We start from the raw sequence: 21982 nt of genomic DNA, 5'->3' as shown, positions 1-21982 counted from the left end.
TTGTCACCTCTTCTTCTAACCTGTCACCTCTTCTTCTAACCTGTCACCTCTTCTTCTAACCTGTCACCTCTTCTTCTAACCTGTCACCTCTTCTTCTAACCTGTCACCTCTTCTTCTAACCTGTCACCTCTTCTTCTTCTAACCTGTCACCTCTTCTTCTTCTAACCTGTCACCTCTTCTTCTAACTTGTCACCTCTTCTTCTAACCTGTCACCTCTTCTTCTAACCTGTCACCTCTTCTTCTAACCTGTCACCTCTTCTTCTAACCTGTCACCTCTTCTTCTAACCTGTCACCTCTTCTTCTAACTTGTCACCTCTTCTTCTTCTAACCTGTCATCTCTTCTTCTTCTAACCTGTCACTTCTTCTTCTCTAACTTGTCACCTCTTCTTCTAACTTGTCACTTCTTCTTCTCTAACTTGTCACCTCTTCTTCTAACTTGTCACCTCTTCTTCTAACTTGTCACTTCTTCTTCTCTAACCTGTCACCTCTTCTTCTTCTAACCTGTCACCTCTTCTTCTTCTAACCTGTCACCTCTTCTTCTTCTAACCTGTCACCTCTTCTTCTTCTAACCTGTCACCTCTTCTTCTTCTAACTTGTCACCTCTTCTTCTAACTTGTCACTTCTTCTTCTCTAACTTGTCACCTCTTCTTCTAACTTGTCACTTCTTCTTCTCTAACTTGTCACTTCTTCTTCTCTAACCTGTCACCTCTTCTTCTAACTTGTCACCTCTTCTTCTAACTTGTCACCTCTTCTTCTAACCTGTCACCTCTTCTTCTTCTAACCTGTCACCTCTTCTTCTAACTTGTCACCTCTTCTTCTAACCTGTCACCTCTTCTTCTTCTAACCTGTCACCTCTTCTTCTAACTTGTCACCTCTTCTTCTAACTTGGCACCTCTTCTTCTAACCTGTCACCTCTTCTTCTTCTAACCTGTCACTTCTTCTTCTTCTAACCTGTCACTTCTTCTTCTCTAACTTGTCACCTCTTCTCTAACTTGTCACCTCTTCTTCTAACTTGTCACCTCTTCTTCCCTAACTTGTCACCTCTTCTTCTCTAACTTGTCACCTCTTCTTCTTCTAACTTGTCACCTCTTCTTCTAACTTGTCACCTCTTCTTCTAACTTGTCACCTCTTCTTCTAACTTGTCACCTCTTCTTCTAACTTGTCACCTCTTCTTCCCTAACTTGTCACCTCTTCTTCTCTAACCTGTCACCTCTTCTTCTCTAACCTGTCACCTCTTCTTCTCTAACCTGTCACCTCTTCTTCTAACTTGTCACCTCTTCTTCTAACTTGTCACCTCTTCTTCCCTAACTTGTCAACTCTTCTTCTCTAACCTGTCACCTCTTCTTCTAACTTGTCACCTCTTCTTCTCTAACTTGTCACCTCTTCTTCTCTAACTTGTCAACTCTTCTTCTCTAACCTGTCACCTCTTCTTCTCTAACCTGTCACCTCTTCTTCTAACTTGGGGATTATGTTTCTCTAGCTGCTTTACTGGCTAAGAAAGGTGTGGTCAGAAACTTCTTCACTATAGTGTTACCTTCCCTGACCGACCTCTCCTCTGACCGACCTCTCCTCTGACCGACCTCTCCTCTGCCCGACCTCTCCTCTGACCGACCTCTCCTCTCCTCCATTTTAGTCATACTGCATCTCTCAGTTATCCATTACCTACCTCACTCACTCTTTCATCTCTCTCTCATTCTCAGTCTCTCTCTGGTATTTTCCCCTCTCTCTCCTTCCTCTCTCTCTCTGACATGCTTCTAAAATTATGTTAGTCAATGATTAAAGACATTGTGTTGTAATATAAAGATGTCAATATGACTAAATAGTCCTATAGAGGTTGTAATATAATATAGGTACATACCTGTCCTCCTTATCTTTATAGACAGTTGGTGAACTCCATCTATCCCACGGTGAATCACCGTCAGTTGACCTACAACACACACACACACACACACACACACACACACAGACACACACAGACACACACACACACACACACACACAATTAAGACATCATACATACAAGTGTAAAACGTAAAATAATTTACAATCTATCTAACAGGTGTTCTCTCTCAGTAGACAGGTGCAGTATATCTAACAGGTGGTCTCTCTCAGTAGACAGGTACAGTATATCTAACAGGTGGTCTCTCTCAGTAGACAGGTACAGTATATCTAACAGGTGGTCTCTCTCAGTAGACAGGTACAGTATATCTAACAGGTGTTCTCTCTCAGTAGACAGGTACAGTATATCTAACAGGTGTTCTCTCTCTCTCAGTAGACAGGTACAGTATATCTAACAGGTGTCTCTCTCTCTAGACTCAGTATATCTAACAGGTGGTCTCTCTCAGTAGACAGGTACAGTATATCTAACAGGTGGTCTCTCTCAGTAGACAGGTACAGTATATCTAACAGGTGGTCTCTCTCAGTAGACAGGTACAGTATATCTAACAGGTGTTCTCTCTCAGTAGACAGGTACAGTATATCTAACAGGTGGTCTCTCTCAGTAGACAGGTACAGTATATCTAACAGGTGGTCTCTCTCTCTCTCAGTAGACCAGTACAGTATATCTAACAGGTGGTCTCTCTCAGTAGACAGGTGCAGTATATCTAACAGGTGTTCTCTCTCTCTCTCAGTAGATAGGTACAGTATATCTAACAGGTGTTCTCTCTCAGTAGACAGGTACAGTATATCTAACAGGTGGTCTCTCTCAGTAGACAGGTACAGTATATCTAACAGGTGGTCTCTCTCAGTAGACAGGTACAGTATATCTAACAGGTGTTCTCTCTCAGTAGACAGGTACAGTATATCTAACAGGTTGTCTCTCTCGGTAGACAGGTACAGTATATCTAACAGGTGTTCTCTCTCAGTAGACAGGTACAGTATATCTAACAGGTTGTCTCTCTCGGTAGACAGGTACAGTATATCTAACAGGTGGTCTCTCTCAGTAGACAGGTACAGTATATCTAACAGGTGGTCTCTCTCAGTAGACAGGTACAGTATATCTAACAGGTGTTCTCTCTCAGTAGACAGGTACAGTATATCTAACAGGTGGTCTCTCTCAGTAGACAGGTACAGTATATCTAACAGGTGTTCTCTCTCAGTAGACAGGTACAGTATATCTAACAGGTGGTCTCTCTCAGTAGACAGGTACAGTATATCTAACAGGTGTTCTCTCTCAGTAGACAGGTACAGTATATCTAACAGGTGGTCTCTCTCAGTAGACAGGTACAGTATATCTAACAGGTGTAGTCTCTCTCTCAGTAGACAGGTACAGTATATCTAACAGGTGGTCTCTCTCAGTAGACAGGTACAGTATATCTAACAGGTGTTCTCTCTCAGTAGACAGGTACAGTATATCTAACAGGTGGTCTCTCTCAGTAGACAGGTACAGTATATCTAACAGGTGTTCTCTCTCAGTCAGGTACAGTATATCAGTAGACCAGTACAGTATATCTAACAGGTGTTCTCTCTCAGTAGACAGGTACAGTATATCTAACAGGTGGTCTCTCTCAGTAGACAGGTACAGTATATCTAACAGGTGGTCTCTCTCAGTAGACAGGTACAGTATATCTAACAGGTGGTCTCTCTCAGTAGACAGGTACAGTATATCTAACAGGTGGTCTCTCTCAGTAGACCAGTACAGTATATCTAACAGGTGTTCTCTCTCAGTAGACAGGTACAGTATATCTAACAGGTGGTCTCTCTCTCAGTAGACAGGTACAGTATATCTAACAGGTGTTCTCTCTCTCTCTCAGTAGACCAGTACAGTATATCTAACAGGTGTTCTCTCTCAGTAGACAGGTACAGTATATCTAACAGGTGTTCTCTCTCAGTAGACAGGTACAGTATATCTAACAGGTGTTCTCTCTCAGTAGACAGGTACAGTATATCTAACAGGTGGTCTCTCTCAGTAGACAGGTACAGTATATCTAACAGGTGGTCTCTCTCAGTAGACAGGTACAGTATATCTAACAGGTGTTCTCTCTCAGTAGACAGGTACAGTATATCTAACAGGTGGTCTCTCTCAGTAGACAGGTACAGTATATCTAACAGGTGGTCTCTCTCAGTAGACAGGTACAGTATATCTAACAGGTGGTCTCTCTCAGTAGACAGGTACAGTATATCTAACAGGTGGTCTCTCTCAGTAGACAGGTACAGTATATCTAACAGGTGTTCTCTCTCAGTAGACAGGTACAGTATATCTAACAGGTGGTCTCTCTCAGTAGACAGGTACAGTATATCTAACAGGTGTTCTCTCTCAGTAGACAGGTACAGTATATCTAACAGGTGGTCTCTCTCAGTAGACAGGTACAGTATATCTAACAGGTGGTCTCTCTCAGTAGACAGGTACAGTATATCTAACAGGTGGTCTCTCTCAGTAGACAGGTACAGTATATCTAACAGGTGTTCTCTCTCAGTAGACAGGTACAGTATATCTAACAGGTGGTCTCTCAGGTCAGTAGACAGGTACAGTATATCTAACAGGTGGTCTCTCTCAGTAGACAGGTACAGTATATCTAACAGGTGGTCTCTCTCAGTAGACAGGTACAGTATATCTAACAGGTGGTCTCTCTCAGTAGACAGGTACAGTATATCTAACAGGTGTTCTCTCTCAGTAGACAGGTACAGTATATCTAACAGGTGGTCTCTCTCAGTAGACAGGTACAGTATATCTAACAGGTGGTCTCTCTCAGTAGACAGGTACAGTATATCTAACAGGTGTTCTCTCTCAGTAGACAGGTACAGTATATCTAACAGGTGGTCTCTCTCAGTAGACAGGTACAGTATATCTAACAGGTGGTCTCTCTCAGTAGACAGGTACAGTATATCTAACAGGTGTTCTCTCTCAGTAGACAGGTACAGTATATCTAACAGGTGGTCTCTCTCAGTAGACAGTAGACTAGGTACTCTCTCAGTATATCTAACAGGTGTTCTCTCTCAGTAGACAGGTACAGTATATCTAACAGGTGTTCTCTCTCAGTAGACAGGTACAGTATATCTAACAGGTGTTCTCTCTCAGTAGACAGGTACAGTATATCTAACAGGTGTTCTCTCTCAGTAGACAGGTACAGTATATATCTAACAGGTGGTCTCTCTCAGTAGACAGGTACAGTATATCTAACAGGTGGTCTCTCTCAGTAGACAGGTACAGTATATCTAACAGGTGTTCTCTCTCTCAGTAGACAGGTACAGTATATCTAACAGGTGGTCTCTCTCAGTAGACAGGTACAGTATATCTAACAGGTGGTCTCTCTCAGTAGACAGGTACAGTATATCTAACAGGTGTTCTCTCTCAGTAGACAGGTACAGTATATCTAACAGGTGTTCTCTCTCAGTAGACAGGTACAGTATATCTAACAGGTGTTCTCTCTCTCAGTAGACAGGTACAGTATATCTAACAGGTGTCTCTCTCAGTAGACAGGTACAGTATATCTAACAGGTGGTCTCTCTCAGTAGACAGGTACAGTATATCTAACAGGTGTATCTCTCTCAGTAGACAGGTACAGTATATCTAACAGGTGTTCTCTCTCAGTATATCTAACAGGTGTTCTCTCTCTCAGTAGACAGGTACAGTATATCTAACAGGTGGTCTCTCTCTCTCTCAGTAGACAGGTACAGTATATCTAACAGGTGGTCTCTCTCAGTAGACAGGTACAGTATATCTAACAGGTGTTCTCTCTCTCAGTAGACAGGTAGGGTGTTCTCTCACAGTATATCTAACAGGTGTTCTCTCTCAGTAGACAGGTACAGTATATCTAACAGGTGGTCTCTCTCAGTAGACAGGTACAGTATATCTAACAGGTGGTCTCTCTCAGTAGACAGGTACAGTATATCTAACAGGTGTTCTCTCTCTCAGTAGACAGGTACAGTATATCTAACAGGTGTTCTCTCTCAGTAGACAGGTACAGTATATCTAACAGGTGTTCTCTCTCAGTAGACAGGTACAGTATATCTAACAGGTACAGTATATCTAACAGTCTCTCTCAGTAGACAGGTACAGTATATCTAACAGGTGGTCTCTCTCAGTAGACAGGTACAGTATATCTAACAGGTGGTCTCTCTCAGTAGACAGGTACAGTATATCTAACAGGTGTTCTCTCTCAGTAGACAGGTACAGTATATCTAACAGGTGGTCTCTCTCAGGTGGTCTCGACAGGTACAGTATATCTAACAGGTGTTCTCTCTCAGTAGACAGGTACAGTATATCTAACAGGTGGTCTCTCTCAGTAGACAGGTACAGTATATCTAACAGGTGTTCTCTCTCAGTAGACAGGTACAGTATATCTAACAGGTGGTCTCTCTCTCAGTAGACAGGTACAGTATATCTAACAGGTGGTCTCTCTCTCAGTAGACAGGTACAGTATATCTAACAGGTGGTCTCTCTCAGTAGACAGGTAGAGTATATCTAACAGGTGTTCTCTCTCAGTAGACAGGTACAGTATATCTAACAGGTGGTCTCTCAGTAGACAGGTACAGTATATCTAACAGGTGTTCTCTCTCTCTCTCAGTAGACCAGTACAGTATATCTAACAGGTGTTCTCTCTCAGTAGACAGGTACAGTATATCTAACAGGTGGTCTCTCTTAGTAGACAGGTACAGTATATCTAACAGGTGGTCTCTCTTAGTAGACAGGTACAGTATATCTAACAGGTGGTCTCTCTCAGTAGACAGGTACAGTATATCTAACAGGTGGTCTCTCTCAGTAGACAGGTACAGTATATCTAACAGGTGGTCTCTCTCAGTAGACAGGTACAGTATATCTAACAGGTGGTCTCTCTCAGTAGACCAGGTACAGTATATCTAACAGGTGGTCTCTCTCTCTCTCAGTAGACAGGTACAGTATATCTAACAGGTGTATATCTAACAGTCTCTCTCTCAGTAGACAGGTACAGTATATCTAACAGGTGTTCTCTCTCTCTCTCAGTAGACCAGTACAGTATATCTAACAGGTGTTCTCTCTCAGTAGACCAGTACAGTATATCTAACAGGTGTTCTCTCTCAGTAGACAGGTACAGTATATGTAACAGGTGTTCTCTCTCAGTAGACAGGTACAGTATATCTAACAGGTGGTCTCTCTCAGTAGACAGGTACAGTATATCTAACAGGTGGTCTCTCTCAGTAGACAGGTACAGTATATCTAACAGGTGTTCTCTCTCAGTAGACAGGTACAGTATATCTAACAGGTGGTCTCTCTCAGTAGACAGGTACAGTATATCTAACAGGTGGTCTCTCTCAGTAGACAGGTACAGTATATCTAACAGGTGGTCTCTCTCAGTAGACAGGTACAGTATATGTAACAGGTGTTCTCTCTCAGTAGACAGGTACAGTATATCTAACAGGTGTTCTCTCTCAGTAGACAGGTACAGCATATCTAACAGGTGGTCTCTCTCAGTAGACAGGTACAGTATATCTAACAGGTGTTCTCTCTCAGTAGACAGGTACAGCATATCTAACAGGTGGTCTCTCTCAGTAGACAGGTACAGTATATCTAACAGGTGGTCTCTCTCAGTAGACCAGTACAGTACATCTAACAGGTGGTCTCTCTCAGTAGACAGGTACAGCATATCTAACAGGTGTTCTCTCTCAGTAGACAGGTACAGTATATCTAACAGGTGGTCTCTCTCAGTAGACAGGTACAGTATATCTAACAGGTGGTCTCTCTCAGTAGACAGGTACAGTACATCTAACAGGTGGTCTCTCTCAGTAGACAGGTACAGTATATCTAACAGGTGGTCTCTCTCAGTAGACAGGTACAGTATATCTAACAGGTGTTCTCTCTCAGTAGACAGGTACAGTATATCTAACAGGTGGTCTCTCTCAGTAGACAGGTACAGTATATCTAACAGGTGGTCTCTCTCAGTAGACAGGTACAGTATATCTAACAGGTGTTCTCTCTCAGTAGACAGGTACAGTATATCTAACAGGTGGTCTCTCTCAGTAGACAGGTACAGTATATCTAACAGGTGGTCTCTCTCAGTAGACAGGTACAGTATATCTAACAGGTGTTCTCTCTCAGTAGACAGGTACAGTATATCTAACAGGTGGTCTCTCTCTCTCTCAGTAGACCAGTACAGTATATCTAACAGGTGTTCTCTCTCAGTAGACAGGTACAGTATATCTAACAGGTGTTCTCTCTCTCTCTCAGTAGACCAGTACAGTATATCTAACAGGTGTTCTCTCTCAGTAGACAGATACAGTATATCTAACAGGTGGTCTCTCTCTCAGTAGACAGGTACAGTATATCTAACAGGTGGTCTCTCTCAGTAGACAGGTACAGTATATCTAACAGGTGGTCTCTCTCAGTAGACAGGTACAGTATATCTAACAGGTGTTGTCTCTCAGTAGACAGGTACAGTATATCTAACAGGTGTTCTCTCTCAGTAGACAGGTACAGTATATCTAACAGGTGTTCTCTCTCAGTAGACAGGTACAGTATATCTAACAGGTGGTCTCTCAGTAGACAGGTACAGTATATCTAACAGGTGTTCTCTCTCAGTAGACAGGTACAGTATATCTAACAGGTGTTCTCTCTCAGTAGACAGGTACAGTATATCTAACAGGTGGTCTCTCTCAGTAGACAGGTACAGTATATCTAACAGGTGGTCTCTCTCAGTAGACAGGTACAGTATATCTAACAGGTGGTCTCTCTCAGTAGACCAGTACAGTACATCTAACAGGTAGTCTCTCTCAGTAGACAGGTACAGTATATCTAACAGGTGTTCTCTCTCAGTAGACAGGTACAGTATATCTAACAGGTGGTCTCTCTCAGTAGACAGGTACAGTATATCTAACAGGTGTTCTCTCTCAGTAGACAGGTACAGTATATCTAACAGGTGTTCTCTCTCAGTAGACAGGTACAGTATATCTAACAGGTGGTCTCTCTCAGTAGACAGGTACAGTATATCTAACAGGTGTTCTCTCTCAGTAGACAGGTACAGTATATCTAACAGGTGTTCTCTCTCAGTAGACAGGTACAGTATATCTAACAGGTGGTCTCTCTCAGTAGACAGGTACAGTATATCTAACAGGTGTTCTCTCTCTCTCTCAGTAGACAGGTACAGTATATCTAACAGGTGGTCTCTCTCAGTAGACAGGTACAGTATATCTAACAGGTGTTCTCTCTCTCAGTAGACAGGTACAGTATATCTAACAGGTGTTCTCTCTCAGTAGACAGGTACAGTATATCTAACAGGTGGTCTCTCTCAGTAGACAGGTACAGTATATCTAACAGGTGTTCTCTCTCTCAGTAGACCAGGTGTTCTCTCTCAGTACTAGGGGTCGAACTGTCAGGGGACACTACCTCTGTCGAGACAATATCTCTGATGTTACTGTTAGAATTGAACACAATGAAGTAGTAGTAGTAGTAGTAGTAGTAGTGGTAGTAGTAGTAGTAGTAGTAGTAGTAGTAGTAGATTTAGTAGTAGTAGTAGTAGTAGTAGTATATTTAGTAGTAGTAGTAGTAGTAGTAGTAGTAGTGGTAGTAGTAGCAGTAGTAGTAGATTTAGTAGTGGCAGGCAGTAACAGTAGTAGTAGATTTAGTAGTGACAGGTAGTATTCGTAGTAGTAGATTTAGTAGTGACTGCATGGTGAGATTGCATGGTGAGATTGCATGGTGAGATTGCATTGGTAGTGGCAGGTAGTATTAGTAGTAGATTTAGTAGTGACAGGTAGTAGTAGTAGTAGATTTAGTATTGACAGGTAGTAGTAGTAGATTTAGTAGTGACAGTTAGTAGTAGTAGTAGATTTAGTATTGACAGGTAGTAGTAGTAGATTTAGTAGTGACAGGTAGTAGTAGTAGATTTAGTAGTGACAGGTAGTAGTGGTAGTAGTAGATTTAGTAGTGACAGGTAGTATTAGTAGTAGTAGATTTAGTAGTGGCAGGTAGTATTAGTAGTAGTAGATTTAGTAGTGACAGGTAGTATTAGTAGTAGTAGATTTAGTAGTGACAGGTAGTATTAGTAGTAGTAGATTTAGTAGTGGCAGGTAGTATTAGTAGTAGTAGATTTAGTAGTGACAGGTAGTAGTAATAGTAGTAGATTTATTAGTGACAGGTAATAGTAGTAGTAGTAGATTTAGTAGTGACAGGGAATAGTAGTAGTAGTATTAGTAGATTTAGTAGTGACAGGTAGTAGTAATAGTAGTAGATTTAGTAGTGACAGGTAATAGTAGTAGTAATAGTAGTAGATTTAGTAGTGACAGGTAATAGTAGTAGTAGTATTAGTAGATTTAGTAGTGGCAGGTAGTCAAAGTAAGAGGCTAGCTGGAGAGGGTAGAGGCTAGCGGGAGAGTGTAGAGGCTAACGGGAGAGGGTAGAGGCTAGCGGGAGAGGGTAGAGGCTAGGTTGGAGAGGGTAGAGGCTAGCGGGAGAGGGTAGAGGCTAGGTTGGAGAGGGTAGAGGCTAGCGGGAGAGGGTAGAGGCTAGGTTGGAGAGGGTAGAGGCTAGCGGGAGAGGGTAGAGGCTAGCGGGAGAGGGTAGAGGCTAGCAGGAGAGGGTAGAGGCTACGGGGAGGGTGTAGAGGTTAAAGGCTAGAGGGAGAGAACGAGCATGAAGAATTGACAACCAGAGACACAGTTGGTCAGTAGGTTTCCCCCTAACCACTGGCCTATCAGAACTACAGACACAGTTGGTCAGTAAGTTTCCCCCTAACCACTGGCCTATCAGAACTACAAACACAGTTGGTCAGTAAGTTGCCGCCTAACCACTGGCCTATCAGAACTACAGACACAGTTGGTCAGTAAGTTTCCCCCTAACCACTGGCCTATCAGAACTACAGACACAGTTGGTAAGTAAGTTGCCTCCTAACCCCTGGTCCATCAGAACCAGAGACACAGTTGTACTGTGATGTATGGAGGATTGAATTAGTGTCTTATATAAGGGGTCTCGTCTCTTCCCACCTGTCTGATCCACTGAGAAGCTCCTGACTCCTAGATCCTGGGCTGGGAGGGATCGGCATTACCAACTCCTCTTCTAGACTACACAGAGGAGAGGAGAGTCGAAATATAATTACAAGGCTTATAGTGTGACATGATACATTGTCGTATTACATTTTTAAAAATGTAAAGATTATTTTTTTTTTTTATGTTGGAACAAACCTGTTAGTGAGAGAGAGGAGATCATCAACCATGAGCTGAGGGATTGGATCACCATGCACTCTGTAGACAAGACAGAGAGGACTTGAATAGAAGAGCACAACGGTTTACATCTAACTGACTGTTATAGCAGCAGCTAACAGACTGTTATAGCAGCAGCTAACAGACTGTTATAGCAGCCGCTAACAGACTGTTATAACAGCTAACAGACTGTTATAGCAGCAGCTAACAGACTGTTATAACAGCTAACAGACTGTTATAGCAGCAGCTAACAGACTGTTATAGCAGCAGCTAACAGACTGTTATAGCAGCAGCTAACAGACTGTTATAGCAGCCGCTAACAGACTGTTATAACAGCTAACAGACTGTTATAGCAGCCGCTAACAGACTGTTATAACAGCTAACAGACTGTTATAGCAGCAGCTAACAGACTGTTATAGCAGCAGCTAACAGCCTGTTATAGCAGCAGCTAACAGACTGTTATAGCAGCCGCTAACAGACTGTTATAACAGCTAACAGACTGTTATAGCAGCAGCTAACAGACTGTTATAACAGCTAACAGACTGTTATAGCAGCAGCTAACAGACTGTTATAGCAGCAGCTAACAGACTGTTATAGCAGCAGCTAACAGACTGTTATAGCAGCAGCTAACAGACTGTTATAACAGCAAACAGACTGTTATAGCAGCAGCTAACAGACTGTTATAACAGCTAACAGACTGTTATAGCAGCAGCTAACAGACTGTTATAACAGCTAACAGACTGTTATAGCAGCAGCTAACAGACTGTTATAGCAGCAGCTAACAGACTGTTATAACAGCTAACAGACTGTTATAGCAGCCGCTAACAGACTGTTATAACAGCTAACAGACTGTTATAGCAGCAGCTAACAGACTGTTATAGCAGCCGCTAACAGACTGTTATAACAGCTAACAGACTGTTATAGCAGCAGCTAACAGACTGTTATAACAGCTAACAGACTGTTATAGCAGCAGCTAACAGACTGTTATAGCAGCAGCTAACAGACTGTTATAGCAGCCGCTAACAGACTGTTATAGCAGCAGCTAACAGACTGTTATAACAGCTAACAGACTGTTATAGCAGCAGCTAACATACTGTTATAGCAGCTAACAGACTGTTATAGCAGCAGCTAACTGACTGTTATAACAGCTAACAGACTGTTATAGCAGCAGCTAACAGACTGTTATAACAGCTAACAGACTGTTATAGCAGCAGCTAACAGACTGTTATAACAGCTAACAGACTGTTATAGCAGCAGCTAACTGACTGTTATAACAGCTAACAGACTGTTATAACAGCTAACAGACTGTTATAGCAGCAGCTAACAGACTGTTATAACAGCTAACAGACTGTTATAGCAGCAGCTAACAGACTGTTATAGCAGCAGCTAACAGACTGTTATAGCAGCAGCTAACAGACTGTTATAGCAGCAGCTAACAGACTATTATAGCAGCTAACAGACTGTTATAGCAGCAGCTAACAGACTGTTATAGCAGCTAACAGACTGTTATAGCAGCAGCTAACAGACTGTTATAACAGCTAACAGACTGTTATAGCAGCAGCTAACAGACTGTTATAGCAGCAGCTAACAGACTGTTATAGCAGCAGCTAACAGACTGTTATAGCTAACAGACAGCAGCCGCTAACAGACTGTTATAACAGCTAACAGACTGTTATAGCAGCCGCTAACAGACTGTTATAACAGCTAACAGACTGTTATAGCAGCAGCTAACAGACTGTTATAGCAGCAGCTAACAGCCTGTTATAGCAGCAGCTAACAGACTGTTATAGCAGCAGCTAACAGACTGTTATAGCAGCTGTTATAGCAGCAGCTAACAGACTGTTATAACAGCAGACTGTTAACAGACTGTTATAGCAGCAGCTAACAGACTGTTATAGCAGCAGCTAACAGACTGTTATAGCAGCAGCTAACAGACTGTTATAGCAGCAGCTAACAGACTGTTATAGCAGCAGCTAACAGACTGTTATAACAGCAAACAGACTGTTATAGCAGCAGCTAACAGACTGTTATAACAGCTAACAGACTGTTATAGCAGCAGCTAACAGACTGTTATAACAGCTAACAGACTGTTATAGCAGCAGCTAACAGACTGTTATAGCAGCAGCTAACAGACTGTTATAACAGCTAACAGACTGTTATAGCAGCCGCTAACAGACTGTTATAACAGCTAACAGACTGTTATAGCAGCAGCTAACAGACTGTTATAGCAGCCGCTAACAGACTGTTATAACAGCTAACAGACTGTTATAGCAGCAGCTAACAGACTGTTATAACAGCTAACAGACTGTTATAGCAGCAGCTAACAGACTGTTATAGCAGCAGCTAACAGACTGTTATAGCAGCAGCTAACAGACTGTTATAACAGCTAACAGACTGTTATAACAGCTAACAGACTGTTATAGCAGCAGCTAACAGACTGTTATAACAGCTAACAGACTGTTATAGCAGCAGCTAACTGAGCTAACTGTTATAAGCAGCTAACAGACTGTTATAGCAGCAGCTAACAGACTGTTATAACAGCTAACAGACTGTTATAGCAGCAGCTAACAGACTGTTATAACAGCTAACAGACTGTTATAGCAGCAGCTAACAGACTGTTATACAGACTGTTATAACAGCTAACAGACTGTTATAACAGCTAACAGACTGTTATAGCAGCAGCTAACAGACTGTTATAACAGCTAACAGACTGTTATAGCAGCAGCTAACAGCTAACTGTTATAGCAGCAGCTAACAGACTGTTATAGCAGCAGCTAACAGACTGTTATAGCAGCAGCTAACAGACTGTTACTAACAGACTTATAGCAGCTAACAGACTGTTATAGCAGCAGCTAACAGACTGTTATAGCAGCTAACAGACTGTTATAGCAGCAGCTAACAGACTGTTATAACAGCTAACAGACTGTTATAGCAGCAGCTAACAGACTGTTATAGCAGCAGCTAACAGACTGTTATAACAGCTAACAGACTGTTATAGCAGCTAACAGACTGTTATAGCAGCAGAACTGTTATAGCAGCAGCTAACAGACTGTTATAACAGCTAACAGACTGTTATAGCAGCAGCTAACAGACTGTTATAGCAGCAGCTAACAGACTGTTATAGCAGCAGCTAACAGACTGTTATAACAGCTAACAGACTGTTATAACAGCTAACAGACTGTTATAGCAGCAGCTAACAGACTGTTATAACATCTAACTGACAGTTATAGCAGCCGCTAACAGACTGTTATAACAGCTAACAGACTGTTATAGCAGCAGCTAACAGACTGTTATAGCAGCAGCTAACAGACTGTTATAGCAGCAGCTAACAGACTGTTATAACAGCTAACAGACTGTTATAGCAGCAGCTAACAGACTGTTATAACATCTAACTGACAGTTATAGCAGCAGCTAACAGACTGTTATAACAGCTAACAAACTATTATAGCCGCAGCTAACAGACTGTTATAGCAGCAGATAACAGACTGTTATAGCAGCAGCTAACCGACTATTATAGCAGCAGCTAACAGACTATTATAGCAGCAGCTAACAGACTGTTATAGCAGCAGCTAACAGACTGTTATAGCAGCAGCTAACAGACTGTTATAGCAGCAGCTAACAGACTGTTATAGCAGCAGCTAACAGACTGTTATAGCAGCAGCTAACAGACTGTTATAGCAGCAACTAACATACTATTATAGCCGCAGCTAACAGACTGTTATAGCAGCAGCTAACAGACTGTTATAACAGCTAACAAACTATTATAGCAGCAGCTAACAGACTATTATAGCAGCAGCTAACAGACTGTTATAGCAGCAGCTAACAGACTGTTATAGCAGCAGCTAACAGACTGTTATAGCAGCCTCTAACAGACTGTTATAACAGCTAACAGACTATTATAGCAGCAGCTAACAGACTGTTATAACAGCTAACAGACTATTATAGTAGCAGCTAACAGACTATTATAGCAGCAGCTAACAGACTGTTATAGCAGCAGCTAACAGACTGTTATAGCAGCAGCTAACAGACTGTTATAGCAGCAGCTAACAGACTGTTATAGCAGCAGCTAACAGACTGTTATAGCAGCAGCTAACAGACTATTATAGCAGCAGCTAACAGACTATTATAGCAGCAGCTAACAGACTATTATAGCCGCAGCTAACAGACTATTATAACAGCAAACAGACTATTATAGCAGCAGCTAACAGACAGTTATAACAGCTAACAGACTATTATAACAGCTAACAGACTATTATAGCAGCAGATAACAGGTTATTATAGCAGCAGATAACAGGCTATTATAGCAGCACCTGGCTAGCAATCATGCACACACTGTACAACCCCTGTGTAAAACCACATTTAATTCTGTATCAAAAGTTGTTTGATCACTTCCTCTTTTGGTTCTATTTAAGGTACTTCACCAGCAGGATTGTGTTTTAATATTCACTGAGTATACAAAACATTAAGAACACCTGCTGTTTACATGACAGACTGACCAGGGGCATCCAGCTGAAAGCTATGATCCTTATTGATGTCACTTGTTAAATCCACTTCAATCCGTGTAGATGAAGGGGAGGAGATGGGTTAAAGAAACGTTTTTATGCCTTCAGACAATTGAGACATGGATGGTGTCTGTGCCATTCAGAGGGTGAATAGGCAAGACAAAATATTTAAAAGCCTTTGAACGGAGTATGGTAGTAAGTGCCAGGTTCCACCAGTTTGTGTCGAGCACTGCAACGCTGCTGGGTTTTTCACACTTAACAGTTTCACACGTGATTCAAGAATGGTCCACCGCCCAAAGGACATTCAGCCAACTTGACACAACTGTGGGAAGCATTGGAGTCAACATGGGGCAGCATCCTTGTGGAACGCTTTCAACAACTTGTATTGTCCATAGCCCCAATGAATTGAGGCTGTTCTGAGGGGGGTGCAACTCATTATTAGGAAGGTGTTCCTAATGTTTTGTTCACTCAGTATAGAAGTATAGAATGACCGTTGACACCAGGGGTGTATTCACTAGACACCAAACGGAAGCAAACGCCTGAAACAGGGAGGGACTAACCTGAAGGTGTCCAATAAACACTAGTTTTCATTGCAAAACATTTTGTTACGGTTTGGTACGGTGTGCCCTAATGAATACACATCGTTAGTAACCTACTGTAACCGGTTTCATATCACCCACTATGACGTGAATGAGGAAGTGTGTCTCTGTGGTTTCCTACCTGTCCTCTGGCTCTGCTGTCTCCGTCCATACTGGGTCAGGGACTCTGGAGCTGTGGGGGATGGGAGATACACTTTGTGTTGTTGGACTACAGCTATCTGGGGTTCAAACTGTACAACTGAATAATGGAGGTTTTCTAAAGACAATGGGTTGGACCAACTTTAATAGTCTCACCCAGAGCCCTACCCATAATGTAAATAAAATGGTCTGGTCTCAACACTACACACACTGTGGTGCAACATATCTGATCATTGTTTGGTCAATACGTCCAAATGTTTCTATCTATACTTATTGAAATGAATATATACAGTAATGAATCAATACTGTACCTGGATGAACCTGTGTCGAAGGAGATGAGTGTGTCAGACAGGGCTGTCAGTGTGTCCACTGGGGCAGGATCTGTCTTCACTGGTTTGTATGGGACAGGGGACACTGGGGAGACTACTTTCAACAGGACACTACTCTCTGGGGACAGCTCAGTGGCCACTTTGGTAAGCCCTGGCTTCATGCCCTCATAAGGGTCAATCACTGCTGGGGTGTCAACTATGACAGGGGTTGGCAGGAGGACGTCTTTCGCACATACATGGATGTCCTCCACAGATACAGAAGGGACGTCTTTCACAGATACAGAAGGGACGTCTTTCACAGATACAGGAGAGACGTCTTTCACAGAAACAGGAGAGACGTCTTTCACAGATACAGAAGGGACGTCTTTCACAGAAACAGGAGAGACGTCTTTCACAGATACAGAAGGGACGTCTTTCACAGAAACAGGAGGGACGTCTTTCACAGAAACAGGAGAGACGTCTTTCACAGAAACAGGAGAGACGTCTTTCACAGATACAGGAGAGACGTCTTTCACAGAAACAGGAGAGACGTCTTTCACAGATAGTGCAGCTGGTTCTTTGGGGACAGAGGGAGTCTCGGTGAAGACAGAGTCATCATTGTCTGTGATCACCACCCTTTAGACACACAAGAAAAACAACATGTCAGAAAAACAAACATCTCCCGTCAAGCCTTTCCTTTCAGACAACATCATCATTTTCCATGTGGGACAAAACAAGTCAGGACGGTTCTTTGACAGGCATCAATTACCTTTTAGCCACAAAAGATGTAACATCTGTGGTCAGGGAGGTTTCTGGTGGTTTGTCAGTACAACTGTCAGGTGAACAGGAGAACAGATGATAAGACACAAACAGAGGAATAGAGAGATGGAGAGAGAGAAAGAGATGGAGAGAGTGAAAGAGATGGAGAGAGTGAAAGAGTGAAAGAGTGAAAGAGTGAAAGAAAGAAAGAGAGAAAGAAAGAAAGAGAGAGAGAAAGAGAGAAAGAAAGAAAGAGAGAAAGAGAGAGAGAAAGAAAGAAAGAGTGAACGAGTGAAAGAGAGAAAGAGTGAGAGAAAGAGTGAGAGAAAGAAAGAAAGAGAGAAAGAGAGAGAGAGTGAAAGAGAGAAAGAAAGAAAGAAAGAAAGAAAGAAAGAGAGAGAGAGAGTGAAAGAAAGAAAGAAAGAAAGAAAGAAAGAAAGAAAGAAAGAAAGAAAGAGAGAAAGAGAGAAAGAAAGAGAGAAAGAAAGAGAGAAAGAAAGAAAGAAAGAGTGAACGAGTGAAAGAGAGAAAGAGAGAGAAAGAAAGAAAGAAAGAGAGAAAGAAAGAAAGAAAGAGAGAAAGAAAGAAAGAAAGGGAAAGAGAGAAAGAGAGAAAGAAAGGGAAAGAGAGAGGTACATACTCATATTTATTGGCGGCTGAGAGGACATAGGAGCGTTGTCGAACTGAAGAGGTCTTGAGCACGTTCATGGCTGCTTCCTCCCTGATGGACAGATGGAGAGAGAGAGAGAGAATGAGGGAGTCAGGGAGGAAAGAGAGAAAGATAGAGAGAGATAGACAGAGACAGAGAGAGAGAGAGAATGAGGGAGTCAGGGAGGAAAGAGAGAAAGATAGAGAGAGATAGACAGAGATAATTACTTGATACATTGGAAATAATTTACAAAAAAACCAGAGCAAACTAGAATGCTATTTGGCCCTGAACAGAGTGGCAGAATACCTGACCACTGTGACTGATCCAAACTTAAGGAAATCTTTGACTATGTACAGACTCAGTGAGCATAGCCTTGCTATTGAGAAAGGCCGCCGTAGGCAGACATGGCTCTCAAGAGAAGACAGGCTATGTGCACACTGCCCACAAGATGAGGTGGAAACTGAGCTGCACTTCCTAACCTCCTGCCAAATGTATGACCATATTAGAGACATATATTTCCCTCAGATTACACAGATCCACAAAGAATTCGAAAAACAAATCCAATTTTGATAAACTCCCAGGGAAGACAGGCTATGTGCACACTGGGTGAAATACCACAGTGTGCCATCACAGCAGCAAGATTTGTGACCTGTTGTTACAACACATATTTATGTTGATTCATTTTCCCTTTTGTACTTTAATTATTTGCACATCATTACAACACTGTATAATATGACATTCAACATGTGAGTGTAATGTTTACTGTACATTTTGTATTGTTTATTTCACTTTTGTTTATTATCTATTTCACTTGCTTTGGCAATGTAAACATATGTTTCTCATCCCAATAAAGCCCCTTGAATTGAATTGAGAAAGAGAGACAGAGAGACACAGAGAGAGAGACAAAGAGACAGAGAGAGAGACACAGAGAGAGACAGAGAGAGACAAAGAGACACACAGAGATACAGAAAGAAAGAGACAAACAGAGAGACACAGAGAGAGACAAACAGAGAGACACAGAGACAGAGCGAGAGAGAGAGAGAGCGAGAGACAGAGAGAGAGAGGGAGAAAGAGAGAGAGACAAAGAGAGAGAGACAGAGAGAAAGAGAGAGAGAGACAGAGAGACAGAGACAGAGAGAGAGAGAGACAGAGAGAGAGAGACAGAGAGACAGAGACAGAGAGACAGAGTCAGAGAGACAGAGAGAAAGAGAGAGACAGAGAGAGAGAGAAGAAAGAGATTACTTGTTTTTCCTTGACGTGACATATTTTCTGAGGTAAAATAAGAGTTTCACAGGCTGCATCTGAAATGGCACCCTATTCCCTATATATGGCCCTATACAGTATAGGGCTCTGCTCAAAAGTAGACCTCTATAAAGGGAATAGGGTGCATTTTGGGATGCACTTTTTTGTGTTTCTCACCATTTCTCCTTCTCCTCTGGAGAAAGCTGGTCCTCAGTTTGAACTGGGAGGTTTGAGGTGGGACGCACTGTGTGAGGAGCTCTGGAGGGAAGGACACACACACACATACAGTACTTATCAAACACATTCCCTTAAGTCACTACAGTTATCTCTGATAATCCTTCACCCCACACAGCATCACACACTCAAACACATTCACCGAGTTTACTCGTATGAATTGTATAAGGTTTACATTCTCTTGTAGCTCTCTGAAGGACTCTTGGTGAAGCTGGATGTTGAGCCATCTAACAGGGCATTGGCTGTCTAAATGATAGACTGAGTACACAGAATAGACTCTACTCTATTTAATAGAGTCCCTGCTGTCAGTAGAGCCTCTGACATAACTGCTGCCAGTAGAGCTCTGACATAACTGCTGCCAGTAGACCTCTGACATTACTGCTGCCAGTAGAGCTGTGACATTACTGCTGCCAGTAGACCTCTGACATTACTGCTGCCAGTAGAGCTCTGACATTACTGCTGCCAGTAGAGCTGTGACATAACTGCTGCCAGTAGAGCTGTGACATAACTGCTGCCAGTAGAGCTCTGACATTACTGCTGCCAGTAGAGCTGTGACATTACTGCTGTCAGTAGAACTGTGACATTACTGCTGCCAGTAGAGCTGTGACATTACTGCTGTCAGTAGAGCTGTGACATTACTGCTGTCAGTAGAGCTGTGACATTACTGCTGTCAGTAGACCTCTGACATTACTGCTGTCAGTAGACCTGTGACATTACTGCTGCCAGTAGAGCTGTGACATTACTGCTGTCAGTAGACCTCTGACATTACTGCAGTCAGTAGAACTGTGAAATTACTGCTGTCAGTAGACCTCTGACAATACTGCTGTCAGTAGAACTGTGACATTACTGCTGTCAGTAGAACTGTGACATTACTGCTGCCAGTAGAGCTGTGACATTACTGCTGTCAGTAGACCTCTGACATTACTGCAGTCAGTAGAACTGTGAAATTACTGCTGTCAGTAGACCTCTGACATTACTGCTGTCAGTAGACCTCTGACATTACTGCTGTCAGTAGAGCTGTGACACTACTGCTGTCAGTAGAGCTGTGACATTACTGCTGCCAGTAGAGCTGTGACATTACACTGCCAGTAGAGCTGTGACATTACTGCTGCCAGTAGAGCTGTGACAGTACTTTATTTACCTGAAGCCATTGGATGTTGATGAGTTGGCAGCAGGCTTGGTGTCTGTCTCGGTAAAAACCCCTCTGAAAAAATATATACGATTATTCACCTTTTGGATTATTCACAATTAATGAATGTATTACATTGAATAAGCAGTTGACCAAGTGATACAATGGTGGAGGTCTGTTTTACCTGATGAGGCATCCTGGAGATGTTGCTCTTTATTTAGGAATGAGAAGTTTGTGGGCAGTTTATGATGAAGAACATGTTTTGTGGTTTGTGTTTTGAGGTGTCAGTGTGTAGTGTTGAGGTGGGGGTCAGTATGTAGTGTTGAGGTGGGGGTCAGTGTGTAGTGTTGAGGTGGGGGTCAGTGTGTAGTGTTGAGGTGGGGGTCAGTGTGTAGTGTTGAGGTGGGGGTCAGTGTGTAGTGTTGAGGTGGGGGTCAGTATGTAGTGTTGAGGTGGGGGTCAGTATGTAGTGTTGAGGTGGGTGTCAGTGTGTACTGTTGAGGTGGGGGTCAGTGTGTAGTGTTGAGGTGGGTGGGTGTGTAGTGTTGAGGTGGGGGTCAGTATGTAGTGTTGAGGTGGGTGTCAGTGTGTACTGTTGAGGTGGGGGTCAGTGTGTAGTGTTGAGGTGGGTGGGTGTGTAGTGTTGAGGTGGGGGTCAGTATGTAGTGTTGAGGTGGGTGTCAGTGTGTACTGTTGAGGTGGGGGTCAGTGTGTAGTGTTGAGGTGGGTGGGTGTGTAGTGTTGAGGTGGGGGTCAGTATGTAGTGTTGAGGTGGGTGTCAGTGTGTACTGTTGAGGTGGGGGTCAGTGTGTAGTGTTGAGGTGGGTGGGTGTGTAGTGTTGAGGTGGGGGTCAGTGTGTAATGTTGAGGTGGGGGTCAGTGTGTAGTGTTGAGGTGGGTGTGTAATGTTGAGGTGGGTGTCAGTATGTAGTGTTGAGGTGGGAGTCAGTGTGTAGTGTTGAGGTGGGTGTATAATGTTGAGGTGGGTGTCAGTGTGTAGTGTTGAGGTGGGTGTCAGTGTGTAGTGTTGAGGTGGGTGTCAGTGTGTAGTGTTGAGGTGGGTGTGTAGTGTTGAGGTGGGTGTCAGTATGTAGTGTTGAGGTGGGAGTCAGTGTGTAGTGTTGAGGTGGGGGTCAGCGTGTATTGTCAGTGTTTAGTGTTGAGGTGGGGGTCAGTGTTTAGTGTTGAGGTGGGTGTCAGTGTGTAGTGTTGAGGTGGGTGGGTGTGTAGTGTTGAGGTGGGGGTCAGTGTGTAATGTTGAGGTGGGGGTCAGTGTGTAGTGTTGAGGTGGGTGGGTGGGTGTAATGTTGAGT

The 21982-nt window shown here is 42.8% G+C and overlaps 1 protein-coding gene across 6 annotated transcripts in view; it reads right to left on the bottom strand.

The window, feature by feature from the left end:
- Positions 1-21982, bottom strand: part of LOC112247745 (proteoglycan 4) — a 42238-nt gene that overhangs the window by 13386 nt on the left and 6870 nt on the right. For 2 of the 6 annotated variants that reach the window (XM_042303389.1, XM_042303388.1), the window contains exons 5-14: positions 20854-20880; positions 20682-20744; positions 19484-19564; positions 18056-18136; positions 17426-17488; positions 16660-17292; positions 16332-16382; positions 11092-11151; positions 10894-10971; positions 1859-1927 (exon numbers count right to left, since the gene is read on the bottom strand). In XM_042303389.1, the coding sequence (XP_042159323.1) occupies positions 1859-1927; positions 10894-10971; positions 11092-11151; positions 16332-16382; positions 16660-17292; positions 17426-17488; positions 18056-18136; positions 19484-19564; positions 20682-20744; positions 20854-20880 (1206 nt within the window). The remainder of the gene's footprint in view (positions 1-1858; positions 1928-10893; positions 10972-11091; positions 11152-16331; positions 16383-16659; positions 17293-17425; positions 17489-18055; positions 18137-19483; positions 19565-20681; positions 20745-20853; positions 20881-21982) is intronic. The other 4 variants (XM_042303393.1, XM_042303391.1, XM_042303390.1 and 1 more) reach the window with 3 other exon arrangements.

This window comes from Oncorhynchus tshawytscha, linkage group LG21 (genome assembly GCF_018296145.1).
Source record: "Oncorhynchus tshawytscha isolate Ot180627B linkage group LG21, Otsh_v2.0, whole genome shotgun sequence".
In the NCBI taxonomy this organism is placed as follows: Eukaryota; Metazoa; Chordata; class Actinopteri; order Salmoniformes; family Salmonidae; genus Oncorhynchus; species Oncorhynchus tshawytscha.
The sequence above is the reverse complement of the archived record's forward strand: the minus strand, read 5'-3'. Positions and strand labels throughout refer to the sequence as shown.